This window comes from Halichoerus grypus, chromosome 2, assembly GCF_964656455.1.
Source record: "Halichoerus grypus chromosome 2, mHalGry1.hap1.1, whole genome shotgun sequence".
NCBI lineage: Eukaryota > Metazoa > Chordata > Mammalia > Carnivora > Phocidae > Halichoerus > Halichoerus grypus.
In genome coordinates, this window is record NC_135713.1 from 188,282,304 (window position 1) to 188,307,141 (window position 24,838).

At 38.1% G+C, this 24,838-nt stretch overlaps 2 protein-coding genes across 2 annotated transcripts; both read right to left on the bottom strand.

The window, feature by feature from the left end:
* Window positions 1–607: 607 nt before the first annotated feature.
* Window positions 608–7,337, bottom strand: LOC118528850 (keratin, type I cytoskeletal 25). The gene is made up of 8 exons (XM_036081477.2): window positions 6,622–7,337; window positions 6,013–6,095; window positions 5,437–5,593; window positions 3,169–3,330; window positions 2,946–3,071; window positions 2,364–2,581; window positions 1,679–1,746; window positions 608–846 (listed from the first exon to the last, which is right to left on the bottom strand). The coding sequence occupies exons 1-8, from the start codon at window positions 7,048–7,050 to the stop codon at window positions 737–739; spliced, it is 1,353 nt and encodes a 450-aa protein (XP_035937370.1). The 5' UTR covers window positions 7,051–7,337; the 3' UTR covers window positions 608–736.
* An 8,784-nt stretch (window positions 7,338–16,121) lies between these two features.
* KRT26 (keratin 26) lies at window positions 16,122–20,818 on the bottom strand. Its single transcript, XM_036081475.2, has 8 exons — window positions 20,390–20,818; window positions 19,841–19,923; window positions 19,286–19,442; window positions 18,997–19,158; window positions 18,786–18,911; window positions 18,206–18,423; window positions 16,894–16,961; window positions 16,122–16,273 (listed from the first exon to the last, which is right to left on the bottom strand). The coding sequence occupies exons 1-8, from the start codon at window positions 20,816–20,818 to the stop codon at window positions 16,122–16,124; spliced, it is 1,395 nt and encodes a 464-aa protein (XP_035937368.1).
* Window positions 20,819–24,838: the final 4,020 nt, after the last annotated feature.

Genomic DNA, 24,838 nt, shown 5'->3' on the forward strand with positions numbered 1-24,838 from the left:
TAGCTATTATGAAAGAGAAGAGGCTTGTTATTATATCACAGCATGGCAGATTGGAGATTTAAGTGGAAGTATTTTTATTCCTTCTGAGTTTGTCTTATTTTGAATTATTGGGAAATCCTCATGAAAATCTAGGGGGAAGCCTGTCAATTTTTTGTAAAAATTTTCATATAAATTAAAAGCTATTAGATGTTCATACATCTGTACCCCAGACACGAGCATTTTATTTTATTTTATTTTATTTTTTAAAGATTTTATTTATTTATTTGACAGAGAGAGACACAGCGAGAGAGGGAACACAAGCAGGGGGAGTGGGGAGAGGGAGAAGCAGGCTTCCCGCGGAGCAGGGAGCCCGATGTGGGGCTTCATCCCAGGACCCTGGGATCATGACCTGAGCTGAAGGCAGACGCTTAATGACTGAGCCACCCAGGCGCCCCAGACACGAGCATTTTAAAGATAAGACAACACCACCAGTGGTAGCTTGCTAAAGGAAGAAGGTTTATTGAATACAAAGAACTGACATTTTCTGTCGGGCAATCAAATGACTCATCAAATTGGTATGTGACATTCTTCCAGATGAATGGGGAGATACCACTATTGATTGCCCACACAGTGCTTATATTTCAGTAACAGAAAGAAAATAGGACAGTCATTTTTTCTTAGGCTTGCTCATTTTTCCAGACATAATGCTCTCTTTTCTTAGAGAGTATCTGGCATATGCTCCCTCTTGTGTCTTAAATTAATTGTTTTGAGATTTCTCTTCCAGGGAGTGGAGCCTGGTGGTGAGTATTTTGCTTCGTTGGTCTACCTCCTCAAGAACTTTTTTAACCACTATGGCTTTGGCCAGATCTAAAAATTAAAATTTAAAAGGAGATTTTAGAGAGTTGAAAAAAGATGAATAAGATCCCGCTAGCTAAAATGTGGAAGCAACCCAAGTGTCCACCAAAGGATGGCAGATAAACAAAATATGGTATATACATTCAATGGAATATTATTCAGCCTTCAAAAGAAAGGATATTCTGACACATGCCATAACATGGATGAATCTTGAAGACATGATGCTCAGTGAAGTAAGTTATCAACAAAAAGACAAATATTGTATGATTCCACTTATAGGAGGGACTTAAGAGTAGTCAAATGCGTAGAGAGAGAAAGTAGAGTGGTGGTTGCCAGGGGCTGGGAGGAGGAGGGAAGGGGGAGCTATTGTTTACTAGTTACAGAGCAAGATGAAAAGAGTTCTAGAGATGGATGGTGTTGCTGGGTGCACCACAGTATGACTGTACTTAATGCCACTGAACTGTCCCCTAAAAATGGCTAAGACAGTAAAGTTTGTGTTCTGTGTATTTTACCACAATGAAAAAATTGAAAAAAAAGATGAATAAGAAATTCTATAAATTAAAGGAATAATAGGATTTTTAATAGGATGGACTATGCAGTAAGCACAAAGTAGATGATTTTTTGGTGAATTTTGATGTCTTGGTTAGCTAAAAGCCTGGTGACATATTACTTTGTTTAAAATTAGTGCATATCACTAAAGTTAGACATCCATTGCACGCTGATGTGTGTACTATAAATCTTTATCATTACCTATTCTTACTAAGCCCTGGGAATATAAAAACAACCAAGCTGGACATTGCAAATGAAATAGTACAGCATACAAACAGAATTTCATTTTAATTACCTTTGACTTGATTTCCCATGTTTCCAGATCCATAATCTTTAGACTTGTAACCTCCAGACTTGCAAGCCCTGTGAACACATATTGTTGGAAACTCACAAAAGAGAGTGATTTAGCGAGAACTCCTTCTTTCTTTCTTTTTTTAAAAAAAGATTGTATTTATTTATTTTAGAGAGAGAGTGCGAGTGCATGAGTGGGGGGGGGGAGGGGCAGAGGCAGAGGGAGAGAGAATCTCAAGCAGACTCCACACTCAGCACAGAGCCCGAAGTGGGGCTTGATTCCATGACCCTGGGATCATGACCTGAGCTGAAATCAATAGCTGGATGCCCAACCAACTGAGCCACCCAGGTGCCTCTAGAGAGAACCTTTTCAATTCTAGATTCACTCTTGCATTTTCTTTAACTGTTTGGTGAGAACAGTTGCAGTGGGTTACACAGCTGGAACTATTCTGCTTTAGCATTAGCATCAAGAGGCGATATTTTTAATTGTCATACCTTTAATACAGGGCTTGTCCCATTTTGGTTTTGTGAGATGTTGTTAATTTGTACCTTGGCGGTCACGTGTTATGTTTAATGTTTAGCATTCACGATAACAGATGCAGTCTTGTCAGTTTACGTTCACTTTCTAGGGATCTAAGTGTCAAGTGGACTTCACTACGGACATCTTCCCCGTAACTTATTTCACCTACCCATCCTCTCCATCAATCAGGCGGCAGTAGGTCTCGATTTCCTTCTCCAGGTGGACCTTGATGTCGAGCAGCTGCTCGTACTCCAGCTTCTGGCCCTCCGTCTCGGTTCTGACCTGGTGCAGCTGTTCCTCCAGGGCCCCAATCTGAGCCTGGATCTGGGCGAGCTGTGCACAGTAGTTGCCTTCGGTCTCGGTCAGGGAGCACTCCAGGGAGTGTTTCTGTCAGGAAACAAGAACGAACCTGAGGTGCAGAACCCGAGATATGCAGACGTTTGCTCTGATAGATGACTTCCTTCTCTTGTTAATTTCGTCTCCAACTGAGTTCGATTTCACGTGGACACGTAGTGAAGAAGACTCCATGGCATTCTTAAAAAGGAGCACATCTCTCTTTTTGGTGGAATAAGCTAGAGACATTAATGTTGCTGTTTTAGCTGTTCTATGTAAAATCCTATTCTTATGTTCTAGGTTCATTGCATAAATATACATGTGGATATATTCTCACTGTGGTTAAGGGCTTTAAAACCAACTGGCGCATATTTAAAACGATACTCTGGGAGATGGTAAGAAATTGTCCTTTTCATACCGTGGCTAAGAGAGATTGAAGTTCAATTTCTAATGTTTGGAGATTGCGCTTCATTTCGGTCAGTTCATTCCGGGCTGAGGTTGTGGCCCCAACGTCCTCAGAGATCTGCTGTTGCAGCGAAGCACTCTGAAAAGGTAGGAGTGAGGGAGCAAATCTTAGTTTTGTGACCATCACTAAGATGCAGAGGAATTGTTTTTTTTTTTTTTTTTTGGACAGGACTCACCTTCTCGTTGAACCAGGCCTCTGCGTCCCTGCGGTTCTGCTCGGCCAGGGCCTCGTACTCGGCCCGCATGTTGTTCAGCAGGATGGTGAGGTCCACCCCGGGCGCCGCGTTCATCTCCACGTTCACGTTCCCTCCGGCCGCGCATTGCAGGACCTGCATTTCCTAGAGGTAGAAAAGTGTACAGCTCAGGTATGCAGGGATCTCATAGAAAGTCTGAGGCTTAGCTTTGGAAGGCTTCTTAGAGTTCGTCTGGCTTCACCTCCCAGGCTGTGCAATGACCCTCCTCTCCTTTTTATATTTCTTTCCCATCTCACGAAGTAGCCTGCTTCATAATGAGAGAGTTCTTCAACTGCTCCAGAGCTCTCCCATCCGGTGAACCAAAGTCCTGCATTTATGACTCCAATTCACTGGTTTTAGTTCTGTTGCACAGAAAGTCTTAATTCCTTTTCCGAATGAAAACCTTAACTTAAGATATTGAAAATGAATTATCCACCATCTCTTATTCTATTCATTTACAGCTGAAATGTCTCCACCTTGGTGGACTGGTCTTCAATCCACTTAGCAAACAGCTTTGATGTGTTCTTGACTCAGCCAGATCCTGAACACAGCATGAACAGGGGCGAGGGGCTGAGTCTGAGTATTTCTGAACAATTGAAATAATTATAAATAAATATTTATGTGTATATATTTATTTATACTTATAAATATATTTGTTTACTTCTAATTAATAAAGGAAGAGTACCATCCTCTAAAGAATTCTAGCTGTTTAAGAAGCTATTAAGCTTACACAGGGACATTAGACACATCTCTATGTGAATTCTGGTTCTGCCTTGTGGCTGGATGAACTTGAGAAAGTTGCTTAACTTCTTTAAATCTCAGTATTGTTATCTGAAAGTTGAGGATAAAAAATCCTTCTCTGGGTTGTTGAAAGGGGTGAAAGAACTATTACTAAAATGACCAACAATATACCTGGTGTATAAATACTAAATAAATGCTAGTTATGCTGCTCATTGTCATCATCGTAGAAGTTGGAATCAGTTTTGCAGTCAAAGTCCACACATGATTCCCTATGCAGTATGTACTGTTGGGATGGAGTGAGTTTCTTCTCTCAGATTGTGGCTGGCAGACATCACTGCTAAGACTGTGTGCGCTGAAATCGTACGGGTCAGCTTCTGTCCCTACTGCAGAAACTCTCCTCTCCACCACGTCCTTATGACGATCAATAATGAGGTTTTCTTTCCTTCCTGCCCCAAGTCCCTCGAGCGATTCTAGCATTCTTTCCTCCCTGGTAGCCCCAGATCTTCTCTATTGTCAGATGTGGTTTTTACTTCAGAGGACTTAGTGAAAACTTCCCCAGTTCAAGCAGAAAAAGATAAAAGAGATGCATGTGGGTTTGCCTGTAAAAAAATCAATGGTATGCGATTTATCAAAAATTTATTAACTACCGTGGATGGGCAACACCCATGCTTGAACCATGGAAATGTTGTTCTTCAAGTAGTTATTTTTATAAGACAGGCTCATGCCTAATCAAATAGCATTTTTAGCCTGATTTCCTGCTTTAAGTATTTGGCTTGACTGTAGAAGCCTTTTGGCTGTTTAAAAATATCAAGTTCATTTTCAAAGAATAAAGATTTTTTTTTTTCAGAAAACAGTGGTTCTAAAAGCAGTCCCAAAGACGTGTCTGGAATAGTGGCTGTAGGATCCGATTTTGAACCCAGCTTCCAATGGTGACTGCTTTGAAGTATATTCTTTATTTGGAAGAAAAGATTTTGATGTAACGATTTATTTTCAGTCTCCCTTTTTATAGACACACCTATTAAGAATATGCATTAATATTAAATGTATATATGTAATGTATGTACAAGGTAAATGTTTAAGTGTTTTGAATCTGCCACTATTATATAGGAATTTAGATCTAGTTTTTGTAGGATGTCCTTACAGTATATTTATTTTATGTAATTAGATGTAATCTCTTAACTGTCCCATTTTAACTTAGCTATAATTACCTAGCCAAACACTACTCTTATAAACCTGATTGATCTGGAAAACAGGATTCTTTTTTTTTTTTTCCCGTGGGAAACTTGATGAGAGAGCAAGGGTGGATTTGTACAAATACTTTGCCATTTCTCAAGACAACTCATGCCTCATTGCCTATTTGACAGTGGGTCTTTAGTACCAATTTCTCATTTAAGAAGTCAAATGCATTATCTTCCGCAAGATGGACGGTGTCTGCAGAGGGATAGCAAAATGCACATAGGCAGTTCTTACCTCCTTATGGTTCTTTTTCAGGTAAGTCATCTCCTCACTGAGGGTTTCATACTGAATCTCCAGGTCTGTTCTGCACAAGGTGATTTCATCCAGAACTCTGCGTAGCCCATTGACATCGCTCTCCACACTCTGGTGAAGCGCCAGCTCATTTTCATACCTTAAGGAACATTCATGATTTTCCGGTATGTCATATGGTGGGAAAAATAGTCACTTATCAATGATCAAGGGCTAGAATTCTGGGATTTTGAAGTGGCAGATTTGGCCACAAGAAACATTTTAAAAGTATACTGCATAAGAATAATTATTTTCTTTAATTTGAGGTATTTCTGTCACAGAAAATGAACTAGGGGATTGGACACTGCTTTTAGAGCAGTTCATACTTTATGTTTCACAGCCAAAATATAAAAAAGTAGTAACATTCTGTTTAGTTTATTTTACATTCTGTTTTAAATCCAAGTGTTTTACCAGTGTTGGAATAAGAGTTGGTAATAGTTAATGGAGGGCTCAAAAAATAAATTCAATTTAATGCTTCATGTTAATTCCCATGTATCTTTTTCACTCTCTGAGTTGACTTACTTGAGTCTGAAATCATCCGCTGTCAGCCTGGCATTATCGATCTGCAGAATAGCATGAGCATTGCTGGTGGTGGAAGCAATGATCTGGAAATGGGGAGTTTGACTTTTAAAGGGCAATTTAGCACAACCAATAAAAAATAAGTTTTTTTTTTTAAGGTTAGGGAGTGGGAATAATAAAAATTAATATAGTTACTAGATAGTGACATTTTTATCATGAGGTTCACAAACTAAATCTACTTAATACTTATTTCCAATGCTACATTGAAATTCCCTTTAAGAAATTAAATATAGGGGGACTCCTGGGTGGCTCAGTCGGTTAAGCGTCTGCCTTCAGCTCAGGTTGTGATCCTGGGGTCCTGGGATCGAGCCCTGAGTAGGGCTCCCTGCTCAGAGGGGGAGTCTCCTTCTCCCTCTCCCTCTGCCCCTCACCCCACTAGTGCTTTATCACTCCTCTCTCTCAAATAAATAAATAAATAAATAAATAAAAATCTTAAAAAAAAAAAGAAATTACACATAGGGATGATCCATGTTTTTAGTATTCAGTGAAGAAAGGAAAAGAACATTTAGAAATGAAACTATGTAAAAATGATCATGAAGTGTAATTTCTTACCTGATTTTTCAGATCCTCAATTATCGGGAAATATCTACTATAGTCGTGATCAAGACCACGGCAAGAACCAGGCCCAAATTTCTCGTACCAGCCCTTGATCTTCTGCTCCAGGTCGGCGTTGGCCTCCTCCAGAGCTCGCACATTCTCCAGGTAGGAGGCCAGGCGGTCATTGAGGTTCTGCATGGTCACCTTCTCGTTGCCTGACAGGAGGCCCCCCTCATTCAGCGTAAAGCCAGCACAGAGATTGCCTCCCCCTGCATTTCCGCCTGATGAACTGCCCCCGAAGGCGCACGAGAAACCGCTTCCAATTCCAGGCAGGCTGCAAACATTGCCCACTCCAAAGCTGGACCCCCCGCCAGAGAGCCTGAGCGATCCTGCAGTAGGACGGGGACAGGCCCTCCTGGATCCACTGGAGAGTCGAAGAGACATGGTATCAGGGCCGATGCGTTGCACAGCTGTCTTGGAGAGAGCCAGAGTGGAGTGCCTCGTCGTCTCAACTGTTTTGTTTGCCTTTTTATAGACAATTCTCAAGTGTGTTCTGGATGAAATTCTGCCTACATAGAGTAAAACATGGCTTGCCAGCCTCAGCAAGTTAGCATAATTGGGTGATTTTTCCTAATTAGTAACTAACTTAGCTGGGCTCCTTTCTGTAGGAGGGCAGTTGCCCTCAGGTTGGTGGTTATCTGAGAAATGGGTCTGGGTGGAGCCATGTCAGTTTCCTTATTGCCTTTTTAAATTGCGAGTGAGTCATTCTTTACTTCCATCCTCAGAAGATAAAACTCATCAGTCCACCACACAATAGAAATCTGGCGTCATGGTTTTGGGCTATTATGCTAATAGATATCTACGTTTCTGAGACTTTTTCTACTTTTATTTTCACAGTTCTTTCCACAGAAGTAGAGAACAGTCCTGTACTTGTTACTCCCCCCAAATTGTCCTTCAGTCACTGGTTTTCCCCTCCCTCTTGGTGCTGTTTCTAATGGGAAGTTAACTTCCATTTTGGCTGACGTGCCATCATCTTCTGTTGACACTTACTTATGCTTGGGGATAGTTGTCTTCTCTTATCCATTTTGGCAATTAGGAACACACCCCTAATTGCTGTTATGTGCTGTGGGACTTCCGAAGGACATTAACATTTTTCCTGACCCTGCAAAATCTGAGGCAAACCTGGAAGGAAATATTTCATGTGTTTTTATTTCATTGTGGGTTAGCTTAGGTGAAAGTCATCAGTAGACTAATTATTTACTGGGTGTGGATTCCCAGATATTTATTGAAAACCCTGAATATTTTGGAAGTTTTTGAGACATCTGGAAATTGACTTGTGGACAAAATTTCCCTGAATATTTATTATGGGTGTGAGGCTGTTACAGATTCATTCATTCATTCACTTAACAAGTATTTATTAAACACCTATATGTGCCAGTCACTGTTCTGGGCACTTGGGATAAGTAGATTCATACATTATCTGTCTTTTGGTGACTGACTTATTTCATTGAGTTTAATGTCTTCAAGGTTCAACCATGTTGTAGCATGTGTCAGAATTTCTTTTCTTTCTAAGGCTAAATAATGTTCCATTGCATGTGAATACCATATTTGGTTTACCCACTCATCATTAGGATTGTATTCACTTTTTGGCTGTTGTGAATAATGCTACTAAAAACATGTGTGTACAAACATCTGTTTGAGTCCCTGCTTTCATTTCTCATGGGAATATACACCATGGTGGAATTAATAGATCATATGGTGATTCTGTTTTTAATTTTTTGAGGAACTGCCATACTGCTTTCCATAGTAGCTGCACTATTTTATGTTCCCATCAATAGTGCACAAGGATTCTAATTTCTCCACATCATCACCAACATTTGTTGTTTTCTTTTTATTTCTTTTCTTGATAGTGACCATCCTAATGCACAGCAGGTGGTATCCCCTTGTGGTTTTGATTTGCATTTCCTTAATGATACATGATGTTGAGCATCTTTTCATGTGCTTGTTGGCCCTTGGAGTATCTTACCTGGAGAAATGTCCATTAAGTCCTTTGCGCATTTTTAGAATCATGTAGTTTGTTTTTTTTTGTTGTTGAGTTGTAAGAGTGTGTTATATATTCTGGATATTAACCCATTATCATTTCACTGTTAAGCAGGTTGAATTTATTGCTCTTTTTATTTTTGGATTGTGATTCTTTTATCTTATTTAAGAAATGACTAATTCTCCAAGATCATATACATATTTTCCGATGTTGTTTTCTAAACATTTAATCATTTTGCCTTTCACATTTCAGGCTTTGGTAGTTGGGAAAATTTTTAAGTATTATTTTTTTAAATTCTTTGATATAGAATCAAATTTCATTTAAAAATATAGATAGTGATAATTTCGTCATATTTACTGAATGGTGCCATACTTTCCCTGCAGTGCCATATTGTCATAAAGCATGTGTTCAATGCCTCCTCTGTCGTCAGTAAAATCTTCATATAAGTGAGGGTTCAATAGGTATTATTTTTCTATCTGTGCCAGAACCATGACATTTTAGTCACAGTTGCTCCATAATATAACATGATATTTGGTAAGGCAAGAACTCCATCAACTCCACGCCATCAAGTCAAATATTCTTTCTCCATTCTTCTTTCATATAAATTTTAAAATCAGCTTTTTTATATACAATAAGATCCCAAGATTTGCCTTAAATCTATAAAGATATTGAGGAAAATTGTCACCCCTATGATATGGTGTATGTCTAGCCAAAAAATTGAATATCATTTCCATTTATTGAGGCCTTAATGTTCTTTAGTAGAAAGTTATTTTTCTGTATGTGCTTTCATGTTGTTTTTTAGAAAATTTCCAGATATTTATCTAATATCATTGTTAAAGATATCTTTTAGAAATCACATTTTCTAGATAAATTTTACTATATAAGAAATGCAATTAATATTCTTTTTAAAATTTTTTTATTGTTATGTTAATCCCCATACATTACATCATTAGTTTTAGATATCGTGTTCCATGATTCATTGTTTGTGCATAACACCCAGTACTCCATAAGAAATGCAATTAATATTTATGTAGTCATTGTGATCAATTTTGCTACATTCTATTCTTTTCACCCCAGTTTTTATTTTCTCCAGGTTTATTGAGGCATAATGGACAAAGAAAATTGTAATATATTTAAACTGTACAATGTGATGATTTGATATATGTATACACTGTGAAATGATTCTCACAATCAGGTTAATTAGCACATTCACCACTTCACATAGTTACCTGTGTGTGTGTGTGTGTGTGTGTGTGTGTGTTAGAGAAAGAGAGAGAGAGAGAGAATTGGTAAGATCTACTCTCAGCAAATTTCAAGTATGCAATACAGCATAATTAATTTTAGTCACCGTGCTACATGTTAGATCCTCAGAACTTACTCATCTTATAACTGAAAGTTTGTACCCTTTTACCATCCTTTCCCATATTCCTACTTCCTAGTCCCTGCTAACCACCATTCTGCTCTGCATGAAAACATTCTTGGTATAAACAAATCTAGCAGTATCTAAGAGTATAGAGTAAAATGTTAAAGTCTTTCCTCACTTTTGTCCTCCCTCCCCTCCCAGGTGACTAGGTTACCCTTCCAGATGTTTGCAACCTTCCAAATGGTCTTCTATTCATTGCACAATCCATAGCGTGTAAACACACAAATGCCATACGTGAATGGTCTGTGTTATATGTACTGTTCTGTAACTTGCTTTGTTCACCTTACATAATATGTCTTAGAGCACAAATAGGTGCCTGATATGGCAGAAACTCTTGGTTGACCCCCAGTTTTTACCCAGTTTTTATTTCACAATAAAGACTAGTTTCTCCAGCATTCTTTGCTGCTCACTGTGGCTATGTGATTAAGCTAGCCAATGTGATGTAAGTGGGAGAATGTGTGGCGTGTTCTAGGGACTTTATCTAAGAAGAAGCTGACACCAGTCTTTGTCCCATCTTCTCACTTGCTTTCATCCTGCTGGCATGGGTGTGATGGCTGAAGCTGATGGTTGGAACTTCATCTTGGACCATGTGCCAGGGCCATATCCTGGCTATGGTAGAGTGGGAAGCTGAAAACAACCTGGGTTTCTGATGGTGTTCTGGTTCAGAGCTGTCATCCTAGCCCTGAGTGCTCTACCTCTGGAGTTTTTGTTTTGTTTTGTTTTGTTTTTTTGTTTTAAAGATTTTATTTATTTGTCAGAGAGAGAGGGCACACAAGCAGGGGCGGGGGCAGACAGAAGGTGAAGCAGGCTCCCTGCTGAGCAGGGAGCCCGATGCGGGGACTCAATCCCAGGACCCTGGGATCATGACCTGAGCCGAAGGCAGACACTTAACCGACTGAGCCACCCAGGCGTCCCTACCTCTGGAGGTTTATGTGTGAAAGAAATAAACTTCTGTGTAAAGTTCTGTTATTCTGTTACTGTCACTCAGAGCCAAACCTAATATTAAGTAATTTGTCTAACCACTAGCTTATTAAATAAGGACCTTCAGATTGTTTTCAGCTTTATTGCTGTTATTGATGATGCTGAACATGTTCACATTTTTCTTTAGGATAGATTCCTTAAATTTTTTTGCCAGTTCTTTTTAATCAGATTTATTGAGGTTTAATATACATATAATACAATTCATCCTTTTTAGCTTACAGTTCTATAAATTTTGACAAATGCATGGATCATGTAGCCACTACCACAAGATATGGAACAGTTCCCTAACTACCCCCTCCCAAATTCCTCTGTATCCCTTTCTAGTCAATCTCTGCCCACAGCCCCAGCTCTAGGCAAACACTGATTGCTTTTCTATGCTCATCGTTTTACTCCAGAATGTCATATAAATAGGATCAGACAGTATGTACTCTTTGTGTCTGACTTCTTCACTTAGCATAATTCAGTTGAATGCATTCATGCTGTTGAGTGTATTAAAAGTTTGTTAATTTTTATTGGATAGTTCCCCATTTTTTTGATGTACCACAGTTTATCCACTCACTAGTTGAAGGACATGAGTCGTTTCTAGTTTTTGATGAATATGAATAAAGCCACTATAAATATTCACATCTAGGGTTTTATGTGAATGTAAGCTTGATTTATTTAATATAAGGTAGTGGGATTGCGAGGTCATATATATAGATGTTTATTTAATAATATAAGTAACTGGCCAAACTGTTTTCCAAAGTGGTTGTACCATTTTGCATTTTCTTTCTTTTTTTTTTTTTAAGATTTTATTTATTCATAAGAGAGAGAAAGAGAGAGAGGCAGAGGGAGAAGCAGGCTCCCCGCCGAGCAGGGAGCCCGATGTGGGACTCGATCCCAGGACCCTGGGATCATGACCTGAGCCGAAGGCAGATGCTTAACCATCTGAGCCACCCAGGCGCCCCCATTTTGCACTTTTATCAACAATGAATGAGAGTCTAGTTGCTCCTTATCCTTACCAGCCCTTGGTATTGCCAGTTTTAAAAATATTTTTTGTGTATTCTAATAGATGTGTGATAGTATCTTACTGTGGTTTAAATTTTCATTTCCTTAATGACTCATAATGAGGAGCATCTTTTCATGTGCTTATTTGCCGTCCATATTTCTTCTTTGGTGAGTCATCTGTTCAGTTCTTCTGCCCATTTATGTATTAGGTTTGCTTTCTTACTGTTGAGTTGTGAGGATTCTTTATATATTCTGGATACAGTACTTTATCAATAGGCAATTTGCAGGTATTTTCTCATAATCCGTGTCTTGTCTTTTCATTTTCTTAGTGTCTCTCAAAGAGCACACATTTTAAATTTTGATGAAGTCTAAATGAGTATTTTTCTTTCAAATCATATTTTGGATGTCGTATCGAATGAATCTATGCCTAAACCAAAGTTACAAAGATTCTTCTTCTATATTTTCTTCTATAATTAAAAAATTATTTTGAAATAATTATAGATTTACAGAAAAGTGCAAAGTGTGCAAAGAAATGTTCAGGGAGGTCCTGTGCACCTTTCACCTAGGCCCCCAGTGTTAACATCTTATATAACTGTAGTATAGTATTAAATCCAGGAAATTGACATTAGTACAATCCATAGAGTTTATTCAGATTTTGCCAGTTATGCAGATATTTATTGGTGTGTGTGCATGCATGTGCATGTGTGTGTAGCTCTATGCAATTTTATCACGTGTGCCTTCATGCAACCACCACCATAATCAAGATACCTAACTGTACCATTTTCATGAGGCTCTCTTGTGCTAACCCCTTCACAGCCACACCCACTCCTCCCTCCCAATCCCTAACCCCTGGCAACCATGAATCTGTTCTCCATCCCTGTAATTATTTTATTTCACAAATGCTATATAAATGCAATCATGCAATATGCATTCTTACGGATTTGTCTATTCTTTCCACTGTATTAGTTTTTGCTTCATGTGTTTGGAAGATTTCTTGTTTTATATATTTAGGATTGCTTTGTCTGATATTAATACAACCACTCCTGATTTATTAAAAGTAAATTAAAATTTATTTTTTAAAAAGTGAGATATAATTGACATATAACATTGTATTAGTTTCAGGTGTATAACATAATGATTCCATATACGTATGTATTATAATGATCACCACAGTAAGTCAAGAACATCCATCACCCCACATATTTACAAATTAAAAAAATTTTTTTTGGATTAATGTTTGCATGATATATCTTTTTCTATCCTTTTACTTTCAATCTACCTGTATTTATGTTTGAAGTGAATCTTTTGTAGATTGCATATATGTGGGTTGTGTTCTAGAGAAACTCATGCACATGTAGTCGGTGCCATGTACAGAATGTTTGTAGTAGTATTGTTCATACTAGTCCCAAACTGGAAGCAATTCAACAGTAGAATGGATAAATTGTGCCAAATATTTTAAAAGTTTTGCCAAGCTGGGAGTTGTGTAATGATATCTCCTGTGGTTTCAGTTTCTATTTCTCTGATTGCTAGTGAGGTTGAACATTTTCATACATTTATTGGCCATTTAGGATTTCTCCCGGCACATCGAACATACTCTACTGTCCTTTGGATTCCACTGTTGATGTTGAGAAGTTGCCATTCATTCTTGTTGCCACTCGTTTGAAGGTAATAATTTCCCCCCCATTTGTCTAATTTTAAAGATATTCTATTATCTTCATTGTTTTGTGGTTTCACTATGATTTATCCATATGTGGATCTTTTTATCTTGTTTTCAGCTTTACTATGATCTGATCCATATGCATTTCATTTTATTTTGATGTGTAGGACTTCTTTAATCTGTGAACTGGTGTCTCTCATCAGTTCTGGAAAGATTTCAGCTCTTTATATCTTCAGATATTGCCTTACTCCAATTGTCTCTGTTTTATCCTTCTGGAAGCCAGAAAGTGTTTACTTTCTCTCTTCTGTCTTTAAACCAATTGCTACGGGGAGATCCAGGGCCTGTTCTGAGGGCCTGAAGCTTATTCAATGTTTGGTCCTCAGATGGTAGTGCTGGCAGAGGTACTATAGGAATTGAAAGGCAAACCTATATTTGAATGAACTAAGTGTTACTTCTGTTAAGGAAAGTTTGCTGTTCCCTCCAGGATAAAGGGATTCAGTAGAGTCATCCTGAGAGCATGTGGTTAGTTTTCCTTCTAAAAAAAATGGTACCATCTCAAGGGCTCAGTTTCTATGTCTGCTGATGACAGCTCAGTAGCTTGACCAGCCTTAGGGAGATGGAGTCTGAAGTATAGATTTCATATCTGTCACAATGGCCTCTTTGACGATGGGCTCATTGTGCAAGCATTGAAGTGGTGAAGAGGGAGACTGGCTGACCTCCACAAGATGAATCAACTTGTCCACATAGTTTCTCTGGGGTGGGTGTTCTATAGAGGGCATTAAAATGAGTCACAAAGAGCCATATGCCTTGTGCTCGCTCCCAGAGGAATGCAATTTTCATAACCATGGACTTGTCATATGTGAAGATTTTTTATAGGAATTGCACAAAAATAAAATTTATAAAAATTCTTGTGTATAAAGAGCATAAAGCAGTACTAAAAATAATAAATATGTTGCATTACCCATTATATTCCTGTCAGGAGGAGATTTTTGTCTTTCGTAGGCATCAGCAAAAATGAATTCTCTACAATTTTACACATCTGATGACTTAAAAGATTTTCCATAGACTAGCTTCTGGTTCCACATACTTCATACATTGTATCTCTTCTGTTATTTATATATTTCTGGTGCTGTGTTTTATAAGATTTGTTCATATCACAATTTGCAGCCTGGTAACTTTATGATATGATACTGCATGGGCACAGTGGGCAGTGGGAATATTCCTAGAGGTTTCCATGGAAATGATGAGAACCTCATTAATATATTTCACTACACTCATCTCAACTTCCTCTTGACTTAGGGTGACTTTATGTCCTTATGCCTACAATAGGTCAGTTCATGTCTGCTAATATGCCTGGTTAATAGCATCCTTTACTCTCCCTCAAATGTTACATTTGGATAATAAATTGTGATCATACAATTTAGTGATAGATCACCCCCAGACTTGAGGGAAAGAGTGATGGAGGAGAAACTGGAGTGGAAAGAGATAGCAGACTTAACCGATGGTGCTAAAATTATCATAGTTTTGCAAAAGTTTTCTAAAAATGGCTATACAAACATAACGCTAGGGCCCTTCCTGTGCTAATGAGGGACCTGAAGCTTATGCATTGTTAGTGTCATGGTAAATTCACCTGTCAATCACCCTGCCCTCAGCTTAATCCGTTAGCCTGGTTCATCATCATACTTGGTTCTTCTAAGTCCTGAATCTCTCCTGGATTCTACGGGGTCAATCAGTTCCTTGAACATGTATAATTGTTGTTGTTGTTGAGGATTCTTCCACCATTCTGAACCAATGGGCTTTCTCCACTGGGGTAGGAGTAGAGAGATTAATGTACTGCAAAATGGAAAAACAGCTATCCAGATTCAGGTTCAGCAAACTCACATTAACTGATCACCCATTCAGGCTCGTCACTGTAAGGGTGAACAAATACTAGTGATCAATGCGGATACTCTTCCATCCACAGAAACCCAAACCCAAGGAGATCTAGTCATTTACATGGTTGACTGGGGACAGATTTGGGACCAGAGATGATGTCTGGTGTTCTTTCCAACTTATCTTAATCATGAATTGAAGTAAATGTGACTGTATGAGGCACTTTATTTTACCAGCGTATCCTTAGTACTGTCACATTGAGATCAACTGTAGAAATTCAAAAGCACCAGATTCATCAGAAATAATTTGCAACAGAAAAATTTTTAATGAATGGCCAAAAAGTTCCAACTAGAAACAAAACAATGAGACAGAGCAAGATTTTTCCTACTCCTGAAAAGGATTACATGGAAAGAATGTGAGAAAAAAAGAGAAAGAAAACAAATTCTAGCCCTTGAATTTTTAAGAACAGACATGAATGATTTCCTTGGTTATTTGGCCAATGGGATTTTGCAAAGGCAGGCTTTTTTTTTTTTTTTAAATAACTTGTTTCCTCACTATGGTGCTTTAGAAGGTACTCGTTGCTCCATTGTAATGTTGCTTATTTTAGAGGATTTTTCTTCAACTGAATGGACCCTTAGTGAAAGGACATTACCAAGTTGATCTAGTTCCTCAACCACTGTTTTGACAACAATTTCTTCTTTTGAGTCTAAAATAAAATAAATGCAAATTTAGTGCTCGTTCTTAACAGGCTGAAAGGTACTTAGTCATAACGGTATGCTTCTAAAAAATAGTATTTGCAATAACCTGAGATACAATACTGTGTTTGAAGACAAATACTGTGTTTGAAGACTTGCTTAGCAAGGCCCAGAGCTATCTTATACTTACCATTGTTTTTAGAACAATGGGTGTTTGATAAACAGAATGGGTGTAAATGGGTGTAAACAAAAAAACAAATGGGTGTAAATAAAACATAGATTAAAACTAGAGCAAGTAATATTGTCTTCCTTTAAATGCCAACTTGCCCTATTTTTGTGGTTTAAAATACAATAGCTCTTTCACCAAAGCATTGGAACTGGGACAATAATAGGTTCTAGGTAAGAAAAATGTTTGGGGATTGAATCCCCATTTCAGAAATTTCACAATTTGACCACGTCTGTTCTACAGGAATATAAAATACATTAAGAAGTTGCCATAATGACTCCTGATTCCTTCATTCGATTTGATTTGATTTAGTTTACAATTTGATTTAGTTTACAAATAAGTGACTTATTTAAAAAAATTGCTTGAGTTGAAAAGATTTATGCCAAGTAAAAAAACCTTCTGTACCTTTGACTTGATTTTTGGAATGTATAGGCCCACGTCCTTTGGATTTGTAACACGTGGACTTGCTTTTTCTGTGAAGAGAAGAGTAAATTGTCTCATTTCTTTTTTTTCCTTTCAGGAGGAAGCTCAGAAATAACTATGAGTTGGGAATAAAAGTTTAGGAATTCTAGTTTCTGCAAGATTAAATTCCTTTTATGTTTAAGAGATATATAAGTAAGCCTTTCATGACCTCAGTGTTGTGAAGGGAGAGATTAAATGAGTGTTTATGATCAGAAATTCCCTTGTGACCAGCTATCATCTCTTTTGTGTTGCTCTCTGGAGACTCCAGTTTCTGACTCTGACTTTTCAGTCAATCACCGGGGCAATGAAAAAGTTCAGGGTGCCACAATGCAGAAGGTGCTGGGCTAGGTGCTGTAGAAAATATAGAGTGATGATACAAGCAGTTTATACCATTGAAAATAAAGCATATGCATGTAAAAATTTAGCTGGAACACAGCTTGAAAAGTGTAATGAAAGAAGGGACTAGTGAATGCTGTAATGAGTGCTTTGTTCGAAGGAGGGAACATCACGGTTGAGTTCCTATGAGAATAGATTGTAGAGGGCTGACACTAGCCTTGGCAGATGCATGAGATGGTACAGACTCCTGGTGTGACCATGGGCAAGCATTTAGTAACAGACACTGATTACCGAGTACCTTTTGTGTGCAAGCCACTCTCCTGAACACTCTACCTCCATAGTGATGCACTATGGTCATGGATAAAGAGTGTGGTTTTGATGTTCTCACAATCTTACCAATAAGGAAAATGGGATTTAAAGAGGTTAAACCATGCGTTCAAATTCACCCAGTCGTGTGATCTGCACCCAGAGCTGTTGCTCTTGGCTAACAAGCCATGGTGACTTCTCCAAGGAAACTGTTATTGTTCATCTTTCAAATGAAAACATAATAACCCACCTAATACAGGGTGCACGTGTGGTCACTAGTGAAGTACCGATAAAATAGAGTGTGTTTTTATAGGAAATGTGCTTCAACATTAAATCACAGAAAGCAATCCCCTCCCCATGCCTCCCCCCTGGAGTACAGGAATTGTTTAACATTTGGTATTTAAATGTCCTATGTTATTATAGATATGCACACTTCACATACTTGCACATTTGATTTGGCTGCCCGTTTTCATGTCATTTGGATGCAATAATAAATTCCTGAGACCAACAGATGAGTATGATCCCTAGAGTAGGAAATTCTAGGATATGATACTGGTGTACGTGGATACTGAGAAAACCTAGTTGATGGGAGAGGATTCTTTTTAGTATTTACCTTTCTTCTCCATCTATTAACTTGCAATACGTTTCTATTTCTTTCTCTAAAAATATTTTGATATCTAGAAGCTGTTCGTACTCCAGCTTCTGGCCTTCTGTTTCCGTGCGAATCTGTTGCAGTTCTTCCTCCATCGCCCCAATCTGGTCCTGGATTTGCTGGAGCTGGAGGCAGTAATTGCCTTCTGTCTCGGCCAGAGAGCATTCATAGGAATGTTTCTGAAGGAAGAATAAAGCAAGTGGGGAACGGATAAACAGCACGTTCATAATTGAGACATTCTCAAGGTGGAAAGAAGCATTTGTACAAGGTCTAAATCTTTTCGATCGAAAAGCAGCATAAGCCAGGTTTCTTTAAAAAAAGAAGAAAAAAAAAAAAAACCCAACCATTTTCTCTCTGTTGAGAAGTTTGATTTTTAAGTATTGGGATTGGTAAGTCAGAAGTAATGTTTATGGACAGCATTCTTACTATTTACCACATTTTATACTTTTAGTTATATGTAATTAGTTATATATACTTAGTTGGATGTGCATTTACCTACGCACACACACACACATTCAAATCAGTGGTGACTTCTACGAACCATGGCCACAACAGACTGAAGTTCTATTTCCAAGGTTTGCAGATTGCGTTTCAGTTCCGTCAGCTCGTTCCTGGCTGTGGTGGCCGCTCCCGCATCATCAGAGATCTGCTGTTGAAGTGAATCACTCTGTAGCATAATCATCAGAAGGGTTAGCGACCAGCGTGGTGGTCTACTGACCAAGCCCTTGGTGTGTGATCTGCCACAGACGTACCTTCTCATTAAACCAGGCCTCCACGTCCCTGCGGTTCTGCTCAGCCAGGTCCTCGTACTCGGCCCTCATGTTGTTCAACAGGACAGTTAGGTCCACGCCTGGGGCTGCGTTCACCTCCACGTTCACATCCCCCCCTGCCGCATACTGCAGGACTTTCATTTCCTGGAAGAGGGATCAGTATTAACCTTCAAGGTAGAGTTTTGACTGATCTTCCCACTCTGCTCTGAAGTGAACAGCTGGCCAGAGGAACGAAATCTACTATCGGAAGCTACGCTGGGGGGTCCTTTACCTCCTGGTGATTTTTCTTGAGGTACGCCAATTCCTCACTGAGTGTTTCAAACTGTATCTCCAGGTCGGCTGTACAAAGGGTCAGCTCATCCATAACCCTGTGAAGACCACTGATGTCGGCCTCTACGCTCTGGTGTAGAGCAAGCTCATTTTCATACCTGAAAGGGTTAGTAAAGTGCTTGAGAATTGTGACCGTAGGCAGGTGCAAAGCATAACTTTCTCCGACATCTGGTATACTGAATGATAGGATGTTCTGTCCAGGCTTCTAAAGCTTATTGCATCGGCAAAGAGACGACACACTTTGGAATACCTATGGATTTAGGATGACTATTTTGGAGGAGTTGTTTTTTCAGAATTTTTATCATCCAATGTGCTTCGTAGTTGAATCAAAATGTTTAAAATTTGGGATAGCTCCTTTTGTAATGGCACATTTAATTTTTTCAGTGATTTAGTCTGACTTCATAAAAACATGTTGGTTTTTAAAGCAAAAGGTCTGTTTTTTACTCCAACTGTAGTATTTACGTTTATTATAGTTAATTACGTTATTTTCACCTACTTCACCCTGAAGTCATCAGCGGTCAGTCTGGCATTGTCATTTTGTAGAGCAATGCTGGAGTTACAGGTGGTCACAGAAATAATCTAAATAGGGTAGATTGTGCAAAATAGTTAGGTGCTGAAAGTCACGGGAGAGTCCAGATTTCAGTGTGATTCTTATCTTCTCAACCCATCAAATATCTACTTTAATATCATTTTTTCTATGTGAAAGGGATCTGGCTTTTTTTTTTTTCAGACCGTGAATGTCCAGAGCTTAAGAGCCAAAGTGTAAGCTTTTATAATCACAGATACTTTTATTACTCTTGATAAAAAAAATATGAGCTAAATATACGATCAGCAAGGCGATTATATCTGTTTTGAAATTATTTGCCTTTAATTCTACAACTTTTTTTTTTTTTTTTGGCCAGACATTGCTTTAATAAGCACCGGGAATGGAGAGTGAGCAAATTCTACATCATGTCAAAATTTTAAGCACATTTTATATTTTGTCTTTTTTAGGTTATGTACACCAAAAGTCTATAGTAAAAGTAAGCAAATCCATATTTCTTACCTGCCTTTTAAGATCCTCAATGACCGAGAAATATCTCGTGTAGTCATGATCTAGTCCTCGGCAAGAACCAGGCCCATATTTCTCATACCAGACCTTGATTTTCTGCTCCAGGTCTGTGTTGGCCTCTTCCAGAGCTCGTACATGGTCCAGGTAGCATGCCAGGCGGTCATTGAGGTTCTGCATGGTCACCTTTTCATTCCCAGAAAGCAGGCCATGCTCATTTCCAAGAAAACCAGCACAGACACCCCCACCACCATTACAGAAGCCACCTCCAGAAGAAATGCTCCCAAGAGTATAAGAAATGCTGCTTCCTGCTCCCGATCCATGGCACACATTCCCAGCCCCAAAGCCTGGACCTCCACCAGACAGCCACCCTGGGCCAGCTCGCGAGCAGACTTGCCTGGATCCACTAGAAAGTTGAAAAGACATGGCGACAGTACGGCAGAGCGACCCTTTCTCAGCGAGGAGCGAAGCAAAAGCACACCATCCATAGAAGTGATCTTCATTGGCCTTTTATAGGACTCAGTAGGTCATTTCAGTCTTGACTTTCAATCTGTAATAAAATATTACTCGTTCCCTAATTGTTGTTTTTCATAATTGGGTGATTTTTAAGAGTGTCCAGTCTGTAGGTGGAAAGGTGCCCCAAGGATAACTTGGTCTATGAAAAGGTGCCTGGTGGAGTAATACTAAATCATAGTTTTAAAGGTCAAAATTAAACATTAGTAAGCATATATCTTTTTGACTTCTGGAAGAAAGTCTAGTTTTTTTCCCCCTAGACAATAAAAAATTAATAATTTACAAGAGAAATGTCCACTGCTTTTGTCCTGCAAATGTTTATGGAGTATTTCTATGGGCATTTCCTTCCTTACTAATATCAGATACTCTCAAAATATAGTGATTTGATATTGAGGTATGTACCCTCTATCCCTATACTCTGAAGAGTTTTGATCAAGAAAGGATGCTGTACTTTGTCAAATGCTTTTTCTGCATCTATTGAGAGGATCATATGGTTCTTGTTCTTTCTTTTATTAATGTATTGTATCACATTGATTGATTTGTGGATGTTGAACCAACCTTGCAGCCCAGGGATAAATCCCACTTGGTCGTGGTGAATAATCCTTTTAATGTACTTTTGGATCCTATTGGCTAGTATTTTGGTGAGAATTTTTGCATCCGTGTTCATCAGGGATATTGGTCTGTAATTCTCCTTTTTGATGGGGTCTTTGTCTGGTTTTGGGATCAAGGTAATGGTGGCCTCATAAAATGAGTTTGGAAGTTTTCCTTCCATTTCTATTTTTTGGAACAGTTTCAGAAGAATAGGTATTAATTCTTCTTGAAATGTTTGGTAGAATTCCCCTGGGAAGCCATCTGGCCTTGGGCTTGGAGGGTGGTGGGAGGATGGGTTAGCCTGGTGATGGGTATTAAAGAGGGCACATTCTGCATGGAGCACTGTGTGTTATACGCAAACAATGAATCATGGAACACTACATAAAAAACTAATGATGTAATGTATGGTGATTAACATAACATAATAAAAACAAAGAAAAAAAATATAGTGATCTGTTGGTAGTGGGAATTTTTTAATTGATTTTTTTAAGTTGAAAACTGAAGTAACAGAAGTCCTGCAATACTTTGCTTATCAATTTAACTAAAATTAATGAATATGTATCAGTGACAGAAAATTATTTTTACTGAGATTTCTTGGTTTAGTCCAGGAGCAGAATATCCATTCAACAAACTTCTGAGTCTCCACATTTTCATTTTTCTACCTCAAAAATATTGTTTACTGTATTTTAGTTTAAATTTATGTATTTAAGGTATTAGGAATTATTTTGAGAACTGAACTTCCTATTGATAGTTAGGGAGTAAAATATATGAAGGAGAGATGTGTTTTCATCCCTACCTAGAACACCAATAATTATGGTACTCGAGATGGAAGATTAGCTGTTATAGGTAAGCAACCTCTTCATGCTCTTTCCTTGATGCCCATGGGAAGTTATCCCATTTGGTTATGCTTCATTTTCCTGCTGGGTGAATGAAAATAATAACACTGAATGTTGCGCAGTTTCAATAATTAATGACTATAAAACAGTCTGAAGGGCACAAACATTTTGTAAATGTTAATTATTTAAATTATTATAATAAAGTGAACATGTCAGACAGGGTCAGGTCTCTATGACTTATAATGGTACAAATTGATTGGTTACTGATTATAGGTTTAGATTGTTTTGAAACAGTAATTTTTTTCTGAATGAGATTTTTCAATGTGGTGTGTATCACATACTTTGAAAAACACCCAACATTACTGCTCTTAAAAGATATGTAATAATGGTGGGCCAGAATGTCTGGAATTTTTTGACTAAAATATTTTAAGATAATTAATATAAAACTGTAATTCAGACCATTGCTACAGGTTTAGAATAATGTGTGATAAGAGTTGTAGCTCGCATTCAGAGACTTGTTATTGATGTTGTTGTGACCTGGTCACAATTTTAATCTTTTGTCCAAACTTCCCATGAATAAAACAAGAAAAACAGAGTATGGGGTCAGTGTAATCTTGAGTCTCTTGGATAAGAGGTATTATGAGGCTGCAAAGTATTATTAACATAATCTACTTATCTCTAGATATTTTATAAATACTAATTAACTTGTAATCTTTTGGGGAACAAGTTAAGCATATATTATTAGAATCTTCTGGGGATGAGTTGGCTGTGAAGCTAAGCGGCAACACAGATCACAAAGCATTTTTATATCCCAGCAGGACTGGAATGAATGATGCTTAACTCCTTCCAAAAACACTGTCAATCTGTTTACTCATCAGGGCAAATCTCTTGACTTTTCTTACTCATAGATTTCCTCTACACTAACAATTGTTACAGAAGTTTAGGTATACTTTAGTCCTTTCCAGAAGTGGGAGATAGACTTAATGAATTCTATCCATACATTTCTTCCTTGAGAGTGGCTATTTTATTCATAGTAAGAAACACGTATTCAGCCACATAACATTATCCTTTCTTCTATTAGGTATTATTAGAACTGTATTAGATATTAGAACATTCATTATATAACGTGCATATTTTAGGTACTCAGAAATAATTGAATTAAACTGTAAGTTATGCAGTGTAAATGTCTGCTCACCTCAGGATAAAGACATTTATCACTTTATCTTATTCTAACAATAGTAGGCTAATTTGCCCCCAGTAAATTTAGTGTTTAGTTTCAAACATTCTTAAATACCTTTTTAAAAAAATTTTATTTAAATTCAATTTAGTTAACATATTCTGTATTATTAATTTCAGGGGTAGAATTTAGTGATTCATCAGTTGCATATAACACCCAGTGCTCATTACATCAAGTACCCTTCTTAATGCCCATCACCCAGTTACCCTATACCCTCACCCACCTCCCCTCCAGCAACCTTCAGTTTGTTTTCTAGAGTTAAGAGTCTCTTATGGTTTGTCTCCCTCTCTGTTTTCATCTTATTTTATTTTCCCTTCCCTTCCCCTTTGTTCATCTGTTTTGTTTCTTAAATTCCACATATAAGTGAAATCATATGGTATTTGTCTTTCTCTGACTGACTTATTTCACTTAGCATAATACCCTCTAGTTCCATCCATGTCATTGCAAATGGCAAGATTTCATTCTTTTTGCTGGCTGAGTAATATTCCATTGTGTGTGTGTGTGTGTGTGTGTGTGTGTGTGTGTGTGTGTGTGTGTGTACCACGTTTTCTTTATCCATTCATCTGTCGATGGACATCTAGGCTCTTTCCATATTTTGGCTATTGTGGACATTGTTGCTATAAACATTGGGGTACATGTGCCTTGAATCACTATTTTTGTATCCTTTGGATAAATACCTAGTAATGTAATTGCTGGGTCATAGGGTAGCTCTATTTTTAACTTTTTGAGGAAGCTCCCTACTGTTTTCCAGAGTGGTTGCACCAGTTTGCATTCCCACCAACAGTGTAAGAGGGTTCCCCTTTCTTTTCATCCTCGCTAACTTCTGTTGTTTTCTGAGTTGTTAATTTTAACCATTCTGACTGGTGTGAGGTATCTCATTGTGTTTTTGATTTGTATTTCCCTGATGCTGAATGATGTTGAGCATTTTTTCATGTGTCCGTTAGACAATTTGTATGTCTTCTTTGGAGAAATGTCTATTCATGTCTTCTGCCCATTTCTTGACTGGATTTTTTGTTTTTTGGGTATTGAGTTTGATTTTGGATACTAACCCTTTATCCAATATGTCATTTGCCAGTATCTTCTCCCATTCCATAGGTTGCCTTTTAATTTTGTTGATTGTTTCCTTTGCTGTGCAAAAGCATTTTATCTTGTTGAAGTCCTAATAGTTCATTTTTGCTTTTGTTTCCCTTGCCTTTGGAGATGTGTCTAGCCAGAAGTTGCTGTGGCTGAAGTCAAAGAGGTTGCTGCTTGTGTTCTCCTCTAGGATTT